At 43.5% G+C, this 14,310-nt stretch overlaps 1 protein-coding gene across 1 annotated transcript; it reads right to left on the bottom strand.

Annotated features, from left to right (window-relative positions):
• Positions 1 to 434: 434 nt before the first annotated feature.
• EIF5A2 (eukaryotic translation initiation factor 5A2) lies at positions 435 to 12,929 on the bottom strand. The gene is made up of 4 exons (XM_004591306.4): positions 12,750 to 12,929; positions 12,220 to 12,324; positions 1,540 to 1,671; positions 435 to 1,007 (listed from the first exon to the last, which is right to left on the bottom strand). The coding sequence occupies exons 1-4, from the start codon at positions 12,912 to 12,914 to the stop codon at positions 948 to 950; spliced, it is 462 nt and encodes a 153-aa protein (XP_004591363.1). The 5' UTR covers positions 12,915 to 12,929; the 3' UTR covers positions 435 to 947.
• Between the last annotated feature and the right edge of the window lie 1,381 nt (positions 12,930 to 14,310).

Here is a 14,310-nt window from a genome sequence, read left to right as displayed (position 1 = left end):
GCCAAGGAGAATATGGTGGAGGGAAACATGTGGTTGCACATGCCCACCAAGATAACTGACAGTTTTGATAACATAAATTTTTTTTTAGATTTTTTTTTTATTATTATTATTGGAGAGCCGAATATACAGAGAGGAGGAGAGACAGAGAGCAAGATCTTCCATCCGATGATTCACTCCCCAAGTGAGCCGCAACGGGCCGGTGCGCGCCGATCAGAAGCCGGGAACCAGGAACCTCCTCCAGGTCTCCCACACGGGTGCAGGGTCCCAAAGCTTTGGGCCATCCTCAACTGCTTTCCCAGGCCACAAGCAGGGAGCTGGATGGGAAGTGGAGCTGCCGGGATTAGAACCGGCGCCCATATGGGATCCTGGTGCGTTCAAGGCGAGGACTTTAGCCACTAGGCCACGTCGCCGGGCCTGATAACATGAATTTTTTAAAAAGTTTTTTTTTTTTTTTTTGCCATAGTGACAATTCCAATCCACAGTTCTTAGATTCTGTACCATTAAGTCTGAAATTAATACAGAGCAAATCAACCTAATGTGGCACTGTCATACCACTATATGTTATGCTGATTTCAAACCCTGGTTTACTTATCATTAACTAAAAAAATGACAGAATAATTTTATCACACAAATTATATTTCCTGAAGCTATCTTGTCTGTTTCTTGGAGTCACATACTGAAAACCACAGGAATGTTACAGGGAAGAGATCTACAAAACTAAGGAAAAAGAGTCATATATCTTATTTTCTTAAATTTGCCAGTTACTTACAAAACTAACCCAGCATAATGTCAACACAGTTTAAAAAAAAAAAAAGCCCAACAAACAAAAAAACAAAACCGAGGTGGCTGATGAAGGCCATGGCTTTGGTGGCTACTTAAAGCCAAACTTGACACCTGCAATTGACCCAGGCCTAAACGGTTTATTCAGGCCTGAGGTCTGCCCCGCCTTATTTGCAGGGCTTTATGGCTACAGCGTATTCTTCACTCATTGCGCACATGACGGACACCTAGAAGAGAGAGAATAAAAAAAGGCAAAAGGTTATGCAGAAAGTAATACATACAGAAAAACCCATTTAGTTCTTTACACAGTACAGCGGTATGCATATCTGTGGATTGCTTTGTGCATATCGACTTTGGAAAAGTGTGTTTCAAAACAAATGATCTTCCATCAGTGTTTTCTAAATTAAAAGTTTCCAATTTTGAGTTTGTAAGGTAATATGCAAGGAACAGGGGAAGTGAGAGCTGTGTTCTCAAAGCTATGGCCAAGACAAAACACATCTTTTCCACTCCAGCATTCCTTGTGCTTGCTTCTCTCTAGCTCACATACAGGTCTTCCAAACGAACTGAGCGCTGACAGAGACACACAGAAAACAGTGAGCGTTGCTGACACCTTCTTTGGCAACGGGTCACCTTACAGAGATGAAAAATTGAAACACTTGGCAGCAGCACTTTAAAACTATTTCCTATTTGGTGTTTTATGCTGATTAGTTAGGAAAGATTTTAGAAAATGATGTAAACCAACCTCTCCTAAGTCTTTACCTGTACGTCTTCGCCTGCGTTGTATTTCCCTTCTATTTCTTTGCCTAGTTCACCTTCTGGCAGTTTAAGATCCTCACGGACTTCACCAGTTTCTGTCAGCAGGGAAAGGTAACCATCCTGAATGCATATCAGCTATTAGAAGAAACCGTAGCATTCACACCGATTAGATCATAGCTGTTCGTTTGTGCTGCTTCCATGATTAAACTGCAGCCCACAGGAAATTGTATAAGCATGCAGTAATATAACATGAATATATTCTTGGTGCTTGAAAATGCTAAAAATACAAGCATATAAAATATGCGCAGAACTCAAGTGTGAAGTGCACTCACTGCTCGCTGTGCTCACCCCTCCCCCTCCCAGCATCAACCTCTGCACTTCGGGTGGCTTGGGCTTCGTGGCGTGTCCAGAAGCGCTTATCTCTGGTATGTGATACAAATATGACTGCTTTGGGGAAAAAAATGGAATAGCACAAGCGCTTCTGAGCAAAATGTTTTCACTTACGCATACATCTTAGAAACCCTTCCAAGACAGAAACTACACAACTACACAACTGCATGCATATACTGTAATTAGTCATTTCCCTTGAAAAGGCACAAGAGTATTTTTCAATTTTTCATCATTCTAACAATGCATCTTACAATTTGATTAAAAACGGTTAAGTGGAAAATTTGTTTTCTAGTGTACTACTAACACCTTAAAAAAAAAATCCAAACAGGAGCTTACTGATACATGAATGAAACAAACCCAGTCATTAATGCATACTGCACATTAACACAATTTTGAAATAACAGAATTTGTCCATTACAGGAACGGGAAAATATATATTCTAAAAACCATGTACACATGTATTCCAAAAGCACATATACACTATCGGTGTGGCAAGGATTCTAGATGATTCTATAAAAGGCAATTGTTCAGAATTACAGCTGCTAACATGCATAAGGACTTTTCAAAGACATGCTCCTGACTTCAGTCCCATGACGCAACCCGGACATACTACTGAGATATTTCTAGAGTTTCCAGGCTCTCTTCCATGTACACCATCTACCAAATTCACCCATGGTTTCCCACAAACACTCCAGCCACTGCAGAAGATCTGAGTTTTTGCCCACGTCTAAAATCTTAAACGAAAGAAAACACGAAAACGATAGCAAACATTGTCCATTCACCTCTTAGTCCCTCAAGCATTTGGGAGGTGAGAGAGGAGGAGCCAGGGAGGTGAGATAGAGCAGTCATTTTAAGCCGACCACATGCTAACAAGACAAATCTTTCCCATTTCTGCTTTCAGCAATTTCCTGAGGCGCAACTAATCTATTTTAAGAGTTAAAGAATTCCATTGCCTCTAGTGACTGAACCATAGCAGCAAGATGATAATATTATTATTTCGATAAAAACGAGCCACCATTATGTAAAGAAATAAGGATTAAGAACCCATAAATTAAACTGTGGGGTAGAATACATAGAATGCTTCAGTGATAAAAATGCATAAACATTATAAAAGCTCATAGTAAAAGTACATTGATAAACTTTGCATGTCTTGTTAAAAATATTACCATCAGAAATTTTCAATAATAAAAAACCCAAGCTATGGAGAAATAAAGAATACAAATAAATAATCTGATACTTTAAGTTACTGTCTTATTAAAATTTTCCCAAAGCAAGTGTGCATCTATATTCTTACATAACTAGTTTTCTAATATCAAGACATTAATTTTTTATTTATTTTTTTAAAGATTTCTTTTATTTTTATTGGAAAGTCAGATATACAGAGAGGAGGAGAGACAGAAAGATCTTCCATTCGATGATTCACTCCCCAAGTGAGCGCAACAGGCTGATGCTGTACCAATCAGGAGCTAGGAGCCAGGAACCTCTTCCAGGTCTCCCACGTGGTGCAGGGTCCCAAGGGTTTGGGCCATCCTCAACTGCTTTCCCAGGCCACAAGCAAGGAGCTGGATGGGAAGTGGAGCTGCCGGGATTAGAACCGGCACCCATATGGGATCCCGGGGCGTTCAAGGTGAGGACTTTAGTTGCAAGGGCCCTGTATTTCACTTTTAAACAAATTTCTTCATCTGACACCTTTGGATAATTTTTTAAGCAATCTTCTCTTTTTAGCATGGAATAAACATTTTTGTGATGCCAAGCAGGTCAGAGTAAAAAAATCTATGAGAGATAATTCTCTTTTCTATTGGTATACTAAGTTCCTTAATATCATATATTATATTGGTACCCAAATGCGGTAGCTCATCTATCAAAAAAATGCAAGTCTCCTGCAAAAAATGGGTAATTCCAGATCCCAATCAGTAAGTACACAAGATGAAAGCAGAGCAAGCTGTTGTATCAGATAACAAGTAACTGTCAAGGACCATTTGTTGGGCTTGAATCAGCTCCCACAGTCAAGGTTAGAACAATTGGAGAATCAGTAAGGTTAAAAACCACAATTAATCGAGACACAAATAGGTTTTTGTTTTTTTTTTTAAAGATTTTATTGTTATTGGAAAGCCGGATATACAGAGAGGAGGAGAGACAGAGAGGAAGATCTTCCATCCGATGTTTCACTCCCCAAGTGAGCCGCAACGGGCGGGTGCGCACCGATCCAAAGCCGGGAACCAGGAACCTCTTCCGGGCCTCCCACGCGGGTGCAGGGTCCCAAGGCTTTGGGCTGTCCTCGACTGCCTTCCCAGACCACAAGCAGGGAGCTGGATGGGAAGTGGAGCTGCCGGGATTAGAACCGGCGCCCATATAGGATCCCAGTGCGTTCAAGGCGAGGACTTTAGCCACTAGGCCACGCTGCCGGGCCCGATTCTTTCTCTTTAATGACCAGCATTCAAAATATGTTAGTTTTTAGCATTTACTGAAGATGACCTATGAAATAATTTCATTTACTTTGAACTTCAGCTTTTAAAACCTATTTGTGGGCCCGGCGGCGTGGCCTAGCGGCTAAAGTCCTCGCCTTGAAAGCCCCGGGATCCCATATGGGCGCCGGTTCTAATCCCGGCAGCTCCACTTCCCATCCAGTTCCCCACTTGTGGCTTGGGAAAGCAGTTGAGGACGGCCCAAAGCTTCGGGACCCTGCACCCGTGTGGGAGACCTGGAGGAGGTTCCTGGTTCCCGGCTTCGGATTGGGGCATACTGGCCCATTGCAGCTCACTTGGGGAGTGAATCATCAGATGGAAGATCTTCCTCTCTGTCTCTCCTCCTCTCTGTATGTCTGACTCTGTAATAAAATAAATAAATCTTTTAAAAAAAATCAAGCTCCCTATTATTTTTGTGTATACATACACAATATTAGAATACTTCAGAAGCTCCATGGAAATTGAGCTAATTAGTTTATTTTGGTGAGAAGAATGTTTGAAATCCACTAATAGGTGGGGGCCTTTAAAACGTTCATGGAAAATATTTATAAAGATACTATTCAGGGCCCGGCGGCATGGCCTAGTGGCTAAAGTCCTCGCCTTGAAAGCCCAGGGATCCCATATGGGTGCTGGTTCTAATCCTGGCAGCTCCACTTCCCATCCAGCTCCCTGCTTGTGGCCTGGGAAATCAGTCGAGGACGGCCCAATGCATTGGGACCCTGCACCCGCGTGGGAGGCCCGGAAGAGGTTCCTGGTTCCTGGCATCGGATCGGCGCGCACCCGCCCGTTGCGGCTCACTTGGGGAGTGAAACATCGCATGGAAGATCTTCTTCTCTGTCTCTCCTCCTCTCTGTATATCCGGCTTTCCAATAATAATAAAATCTTTAAAAAAAAAACCACTATTCAGGGGTTTCAATATGTTTTGTACCCAATGATCTTAGATTTTAATTCCATTCTCCACATGTTTTTTAAGTATACATGAATATACTGTATCTCCAGGAAAACAAAAATTTGGCTGAAAGGAAGTAATTTAATAGAAGCATTCTGGCCTAAAAAACTAGAATGTCAGATTACTACTTTGTCTGCCTTAATAAATTAATGGGTTGTGGTAATGATGACAAATTTGATAACAGTAGAAAAAAAAAAAGCAGCATTATGTACTGGTGGTTCCACACAACATGACCTATGCAGTAGCCTGGTTGAAAAAAGAAAGAAGAAAATAAAATATCTAAACTGGATCTGATCAAGTCTCTATTTCCTACGACATTCCCGGAAACATGACAGAGGAACATGTAAATGACCAAGACGCGCATTAGAAAAACCCAGACAGTAGGAAGGCCTGCAAAGAAAGTGATCCACTCCCTTCACCAGAAATGCAGAGTAAGAGAGAGCTGCCGAGCACACATGTGTGAGGGCAGAACTTACTAGATTAAGAGAGTCAGAGAATCAGCAATCAATCTTACTATGTGGACTTTACTGGGTCTTGACTAAAATGCTAAAAATAAACACTACCATCGATGACCTCCAAAAATCGAAACAAAAATTGTTAAAAATACAATTAAGAAAATATGAATAATCACGGGCTCTTTGATGACATTAGTTTTTTTAGGGCGGAGTGGTGATGGTATGAGATACAGGCTGAGTGAGCTTGCCATGTACTGGTAATTACAGGAGCTACGTGATGGCTATGTGAGGTTCATGACACTTGTACTTTGAAAATGTCCACAGTAAAACACAGACATGCCATGATAGATCAAAATTCTAGGAAGAGTATCGTAATCCTGACCTTCTTGGAGGCCCAATAAGCTAAGGAGGTGAAGCGTGAACTCAAGGGGAAGGAACGAGGCAGTAGTGACCCCAGATCTGGTTCACTATGGAGTCAGAATAAGAAAGCACAGGAAAGGGGGAAGGATGGTACATAGCAGAATGTTGGAGAATATTCGTCAGCATCACAGGTCCGTTTCATCCCTAATTTCTGAATTTATATTTTGTTTCTCAACGTATTTCCAATCAGACTTTTTCTTAAAGAGAAACTCTATTCCGTTCTATGTTTTCCTTCTTTTCTTTCACTACTCTCAAACTGCTACTTGATAGTTGCTGGTCCCTAGGAGACATTGTTATTATACAACCTAAACAACATCATAACTGACTGGGGTGTGATCTGACCCACCAGCCCATGAGGTGGGTATGCACAGCCGCGCTCCATCAGCAAGTGGAAGCAGCAACAGGAGATCACCTCATGCTGGTCCTGAGGACACAGACAGCTGGTGTGAGAGGTAGCTCAAACTCAGCGAGCGCCTTCTCCCCTACGGATTCTTTTCCCTCAAATCATTCCATTGGCTGGATAGGGGCTTCCCTGTAACCAGCTGATTGATAGAAAAACTCAAGATGGGTATTAACCATGTGATGGCCTCACTGAGAGGTGGTGCCAAAAGAGGGGATGGGAAGAACATCATTCAATGGATCTAAAAGAAGACAGAATCAGAGTTGGGGCTTTACACTGAACATGGGCAATGTTTAAGAGTTGGGCTACAAAGTCAAGGCCACTGAAAAACCAGGAGAGGAAAACTGCCAGCAATAAAGTCCAAGGAATAAAGTGCAATAAAGTACATGGAATGTTGACAGATTTCTCCAAATGGATGCTCTGTCCAGATGACTGTTTACCAAAAGGTATCTGCGACAGATGAGGCTTGCAATAATTAGATGGACAAATGAGACCCTGCGATTGTCACTGGTTTCGTCCAAAGCACTTGATGGCATACAGGCTGGTTGGACTGCCCACATCGACCGAGCACTTCACACAGAAGCAGCTAGCAACATGACAACACAGTACCCCTGCTGGGACCAAGGAAGCAGTGGCTTATCCTTACTGCAGTCAACTGTTACTATGCAGGATGATCTGCCCTTCTCACCTGTCTATGGTACAAATCCCCTCTGGACTTACAGAATGCCTCATTCCTGCCACAGTATCTCACATGACATCACTTCTGACAAACAACACATTTTACAGCATACTAACCCAATTTTAACAAAGTTCACCAGTTCATGTTGCCATCATTCCAAAACGGCAGGCTATGTGGACTGCCCTATGAAAAACTCATTAAGGCATATGTTCTGTGATGCTTTTAGGCCTAGGGTGCTGTTTTTTATTTTACAATATATTCTAAAATAGAATGTTGTGCTCTCTTTCCAATGGGTAGAGTACACACGTCAGGAATCCAAGGTAGTGAGTGGCTCTTCTCTTCGTTATCCTTAATGATCCCACAGCAAAATGTTTGATGCTTAACACTGGGATCTGCTGCTCTATCAGTGGGAAACACAAGGATCCCGCAGAACAAGTAAAAACCATAATAATCATTAAAAAAAACACTGGAAGTTGAAGCTCCAGAAATTTATATTATCATGACTTTCTTTGCCATTGTGGTTTTAAATTGTTACACTAAGGCTCAACACACATTATCCTAGCAACATAACACTTATCTGAAGGTTATATCACAACTGAATAGTGATAGTTTTGCCAATTCACCAATTGTTCAAAATTCCACAGTATATATTTTAATATATCCTGCAGTAAATAGTTTTCCTTTGGAAAATAGTCTTCAAATGGTAACCAAAACTTCAGGAAATGCAGAAAAGGCATTTAATTTGTAATTGGGTGCACAACACAGAATTTTCTAAAGAAATAATATCCAAGAGATGATTAGAATCTGTGCATTTCTATATTTGGTAATTTGGGGGCTTCCAAAGGTGTCTATATGTGTTCATACTTTACACCGTCACTGGGTCCCACACAAGTATAAGTACTTTTAGAAGAAGTAATGGAAATCAGCAATTCTAATCTAAGCTAATCTTAGAAGGGAAGTCAGGAGATAATTTTTCTTTCATCGTGAACTTATTTTAAAATACATAAAATTAAAACTATAAATATGAATGTTTCTTTTCCTAAACAAAGATCTACTTTTCTAAAACTTTTTATTGACACGTTTCTTTTTTCTTAAAGTTTTGTTTGCTTCATTTGAGAGGCAGAGACATAGAGAGACAGCCAGGCAGAAAGAGCCAGCTCCCATCTGCTGGTTCTTTTGTGAACGCTTGCCATGACCCAGGGTCAAAGCTGAGAGCCAGGAAGCCAATCAGTGCTCCGACCTGGGGGAGGGGAAGCAGTGTACCGGAACTAGTGACGTGTCTTGTGTCTCTCAGGGTCTGTGTCAGCAGGAGGCCGGAACTGGGAGCCAGGGCCAGGTGACAAGCTCAGACACTCTGAATGGGAATGCAGGCGGGGCACAGGTATCTTAACCAGCATCTTAATCAATGAGCTCACCTCAAGCTCTGCTTTTATACAACGATCGCTACATATACGACACCTTTGCTGACTGCCAAGTCGGCACTTGAACTACCGAATTCAGCATCTACAAGGGGCTATATATAGCTCAATAGCAGAGTGGGATTTTAATCAAGGAAAAGTGGCAGATTAAATACAACAAGAAAAACTCCCAGCTCTGACCTCATTAAATGAACAAGTATTCCATATGATTTAGTAATGAATAGGATGTGAACATTAAGTACGTGTTAAACCATACACTGCTTGTTTTTGTTTTTCTTTAAAAATGATCTCTTTTTTTTTGGAATAGCTGTACTGCTGCACATGTACCCTGCATTACCTTTAATCTCCACAACTTTCTTTTTTAAGATTTATTTTATTTCATCGGAGATGCACAGTTAGAGGGAGAGAAGTAGAGAAAGAGAGTTAGAGAGATCTTCCATCTGCTGGTTCACTCTCCAATAGCTAAAACGGCTGGAGCTGGGCCTAGCTAAGCCAGGAACCAGGAACTTCATCTGGGTCTCCCATGTGGCTGCTGGGACCCAAGCTCTTGGGTCATCTGTCATTGTTTGCCTAGGTACATTAACAGGGAGCTGGATTAGAAGTGGAGTAGCTGGCACTTGCACCAGCTTCCTTACGGGTGCTGGCACTGCTAAGTCACAGCCCCAGCCCCCCTCCACCAACAGTTCGAAGTATTAACTAATTAAGCACCAAAATGATCCCAAAAAGATTTTATCAATCATGGCTCCATGTTTACAAAAAAAGAAATGGTGGCAAGAAAGGCTATGTAACTTCACCTGATATCACAGAGCTAGTACATGTGATCTGGACCACAGTGCATGGACTACGCATATACCAAGGGCTAGAACCAGGGTGAACCATGTGACTCGGCTTAAGGAGAAAGCAAAGCCCTCAGTGATCAGACAACACCGAGGTGCAACGTTTTCTTAAAATTTGGCTGCAAAAATTCCACAATGAATAGCTATCAAAAATTTAAACAAGGGGTTAGCACAATAGTGTTGCAAGCTACTCCTTCACCCGCAGTGCCAGTATCCCATAAAGATCCTGGTTCACAACCCAGCTACCCCACTTCTGATCCAGCTTCCTGCTTATGGCCTGGAAAGGCAGTAGAGGATGGCTAAAGTCCTTGGGCTCTTGAACCCATGTGACCTGGAAGAAGCTCCCGGCTTTGGATTGGCTCTGCTCCAACCACTGTGGTCATTTGCAGAATGCACCTGCAGATGTAAAGGTATATCTCCTTCTCTTCTATAAAATCTGCCTTTCAGGGCCCAGCACAGTAGCCTAGTGGCAGAAGTCCTCACCTTGTACGTGCTGGGCACCAGCTCTAATCCTGGAGTCTCTGCTTCCCTTCCAGCTTCCTGCTTGTAGCCTGGGAAAGCGGTCGAAGACGGCCCAAAGCCTTGGGACCCTGAACCTGTGTGGGAGACTTAGTAGAAGTTCCTGGCTTCAGATGGGTTCAGCACCAGCCATTGCAGCCACTTGGCGAGTGAATCAGATGGAAGGTCTTCCTCTCTGTCTCTCCTCCTCTCTGTGTATCTGACTTTCCCATAAGAATAAATAAATCTTTTTTTAAAAACCTGATTTTAAAAAAATCTGCCTTTCAAATAAAAGAAAAAAAAAGAAATGAGTGGCTGATACACAGTGCCCAGAGCCACCAGTGTGAGACAATGGAACAAAGGATTTACCCTCCTGAAAATGATCTTGAGACTTAAAAGCAAATTAAATAAAGACAAGGTCAAAATGACTGATTTTTCTTTCCTGCCTTGGGCTCCTAAATGGTTTGGTATTGTTAGTACTGCTGTATTTGTAAGTCTGTAAATGAGGCAAAAGCCCCTCTTACCTCGTTCATACCATCCTAGTCTAAATCATACTATTTACCCAAATCACAATCAAGCCACATTTTTCCATGAGTTCAGTCTTGACTTCCAATTAATTATTGGACTGTCTGAATATGGTAGTAATCATATGAATTGCTGATACTGTCTTACCGAAACATAGAGTGGGCAAAAGCATTTGCAATATGACTGAATACCAAGATTATGTAATATTCAAACTAATTCACATTTTTCAGGGAGGTTAAAAAATAATTGGCAAAAAAAGAAAAAAAGGAGTTTCCATGCCCAGCCTTAGTCCGTTGCCCCATCCTTACCATTCCAAATGACCACAGCTGCATTGACACGTATGTACACATCTCATTGAACTGAACGATCCAACAACGATGGCTTGCTTGAGTTTAGTTTTACACAGGCAAGGAGGAGATACAACAGAACTGCATTTTGCTATCAATCTATTTATAAGGTATGTTTTCTTCCCACTTATTTAATCCTCACACTGCCTTGTTCTGCTGAACAAGGCTCAGCGGGACTGAGTGCTGATCCAAGAGCATCTAGTTAGGAAGTGGCAGGATTCGATCCGATCTCCTGTCTACCGACTGGGAAAAACAAAACCCATCTGCTCTCATGCTAAGATAATTCAACTTTTTATAAACGGTGCAAAATAATCTAGAAAACAATTTCAAATAAAACAGTGAAAATATACAACTCTTTACTGGATTCAAAGTACATCAGATATGTTCGTATGTGGACAAAGAGCAAAAGGAAATCATTGGTAAATTGCAGCCGACAGCAACACGGTTTACTAACGCATACAATAGAAGGTGCAGAAATCAGTTTAAGTTGAATATAACAAATCTGTCAAACTTGCATTTTTTTTTACATAAATTATACAGAAAATAGTTCACTATATGGTAGGCTTGATATAGAAACTGAAGATCTTCAAAAAAATTGTTTAAGCTTTGATGAATCTGACCTTCCACCAACCATGAGGTCAACTGTTTGGTTATCATCAATACTCCAAACAAAATGCTATCATTAAACATGATATCCCAAATGCACAAATGTAACTAAAATTTGAAGTTAATACACAAAATTTCACAAAAGGTCACAGTAGGGTCATCGAATATAAGTAAAACAATTACATAGCTTTTGTAAATTCTTCAGTTGATTCTTCATATTTAAAATTCTTGACTGACTTTCCCTTTTCAATATCAAATCTGATATTCACTAGCATAAAACCTTGGTTGGAAAAACTGTTCCTTGAAAGTCTTTGCTCTGATCAGAAAAGAGAAATTAAACATTCAAGAGGGAGTTATCTAAATACAAAATATTTTACAACAGGGGGAATAGTAATTTCATTAAACATTTTACTTATTTATAATATATAGTTGCTTGGTCTGAGAAACACTAAAAAGAAGTGTTCAGCCTTCTAAAAATGCAAGGATGTTAAATAAAAAATTGGAAAATATCCCAGATAAGGAACACCGTTTAAACATCACTATTTCTTCAATTTCTAAGGTAAGTGGCGCCTCATAATTGGCTAGGAAAAAAGCTACAAAATCACTCTTGGGTTTTGCCAACTTAGGACTGAGAGCAGAAAGCATTTGTGCCTTTAAGAAATAAGTAATTTATGTCAAAGGAAATGAGTACTCACTTGATAATCATTTCTCTTAATATTCGGAACATCCATGTTGTGAGTAGAAGGGCAAATATCCTCATATTTTTTGCCAGTGAAAATATCAATTCCAACAAGGTGAACCTGAGAAAGGGCAAGCGGAGACCTGCTTAATCTCTGCCAAGTGCAGAATACTAGTACTGATTAAGACAGACTCTTTCCCCTCCTTCCAAGGTCGTCTGATTTTAACTTTCTAAAATATATATATGGTGGTAACACAACTGAGACACAGTTAAGTACAAAAAAAAAAAAAGCTTAAGTTAGGTTTCTCAGAACTGTTAAAACATGTTTTTACATCTGCAATCTGAATAGATCTTCTAGGTCACTAAGATTCAAGAGATTCGTTCTCGATCAATGAAACATTACGTGTTCAAAGTGATAGTGGCTCAATCTACAGCCATGAAAGGAAAAAAAGCAAAACCCTGCTTCTTACAAGAGCTTCAGTAACGTCAGGACCTAAATGACGATGCCACGGCGGAGGCCACCCGCTGCCTCGGAAGGGCGCTTACCTTGGCATGGCCGTGCTTCCCAGTTTTGGACGTTGACATCTCCACTATCTTGCACGGTCGCCCTTTGAGCACCACGAAGCCGTTTTTGCGCAGGGCCGAGCACTGCATAGGGTAGGTGCTGGAAGCGCCGGCATCTCCAGTAGTGAAATCGACCTCGTCCGCCATCGTGGGCTCGGGAGATGACAGGGGACTATGCAAAAAGTTTGTTTGCTTTTCAATATAACCAGCATGCAGGCAGGGAAATACCTCATCTCCGACAAGTGACCTGCCCAGCATCTCGGGTCTGTCGTTTTTGCATTTACAGGACTCCCACCCAAGATCAATGGGCACTTCCCAACTCTGACCTCTTCAAACTTTTCCAGCCACAAGACGGGTACAGCGGGAAGGGAAACCTCCCAGGAGCTCACCGGGGGTGGGGGACTCACGCCTCGGGCGTTCCCCGGGGATGGGGGGCTGCAGGTCCCAGCCCTTGCTGCCCCAAGGCACGGACTTGCCCGCGCAACCACGCCAGCATCCTCGCTGCAGGGCGCCCAGCCCAGGCCGCACGTCCCCAAGCAGGATGCTGGATGACAGGACGTGCTCAGCAGGACCTGGTCCCTGGGCGGCGGGCGTGCAGCACGCCCTGCATCCCGCACATCTCCCGGCGCCCCTCGGTCGGCCGTCACACCGTCACGCGAGCCGGCCCGGCCGGCTCCTCAAAGGCCTGCATCCCGGCGGGTCCCGCGTTCGCCTCCAGGCCCCAACCCTGGCATTTTCCTTCTTCCTCCGACCACCTTCCCCCTTCCCCTGCTCCGGTCCCAGCTCCAGTCAGCTTTTTCCCCAGAGTTTCACCTTTCCGCATCCACCGTGCACCCCGCGGCGTCCGCCTGCGCACCCGCCCCGGAACCCTCCAGCTGCGGTGGAAGCTGCGGGGCCGAGCGCGGGGCGGGGCGGAGCGCGGGGCGGGGCCAACACGAGGGGCAGGGCCGAGGCATGGGGCGGGGCGGGGCGGGGCCAACACGAGGGGCAGGGCCGAGGGGCGGGGCGGGGCCAACAAGAGGGGCAGGGCCGAGGCGAGGGGCGGGGCCGTCACACGGAATGGGGCCGATACTCTCCATATTCCACATTCCCCACCTGGGCCCGCCCGCATCTGAGCCCCACCTCCGCGATTGGCCCCGGGCCGTCACAAGCACTGCCTTCGAGGGCTGCCATTGGCCACCACGCTCCCGCAGTCCCGCCCAGTCAGGTGAACAGCCCCCTGACAACCCCACGTGCTGCGGATTAGTGTACTTCGGGTGTGCGGAGCGCTCCCCTAGGCAGTACAGTTACCGAGGTTAAACTCGCTGTCGAAAAAACTTGTGCCATACAACATTGTATTCAGGTCTCCGTTGGTGTGAACTGGAGCCAAGCTTCGTGCCCCGAGGTCCCTGCTTGGTTGGTGTGGCACTTGCCACGTGAAGGTGGTCAGAACCCGTGAGGCAGGGGCATTCACCACGAACTCGCAGGGCTGTGGAAGGTTCTCGAAGCTTTGACTTTCTGCTATTTCCTCCTTGGAGTTGGAACCCAGCTGCTCCCATGGTGA

Source organism: Ochotona princeps, chromosome 3, assembly GCF_030435755.1.
Source record: "Ochotona princeps isolate mOchPri1 chromosome 3, mOchPri1.hap1, whole genome shotgun sequence".
NCBI classification, from domain to species: domain Eukaryota; kingdom Metazoa; phylum Chordata; class Mammalia; order Lagomorpha; family Ochotonidae; genus Ochotona; species Ochotona princeps.
Note: the sequence above shows the minus strand (reverse complement) of the source record. Positions and strands in the feature narration are given on the sequence as shown.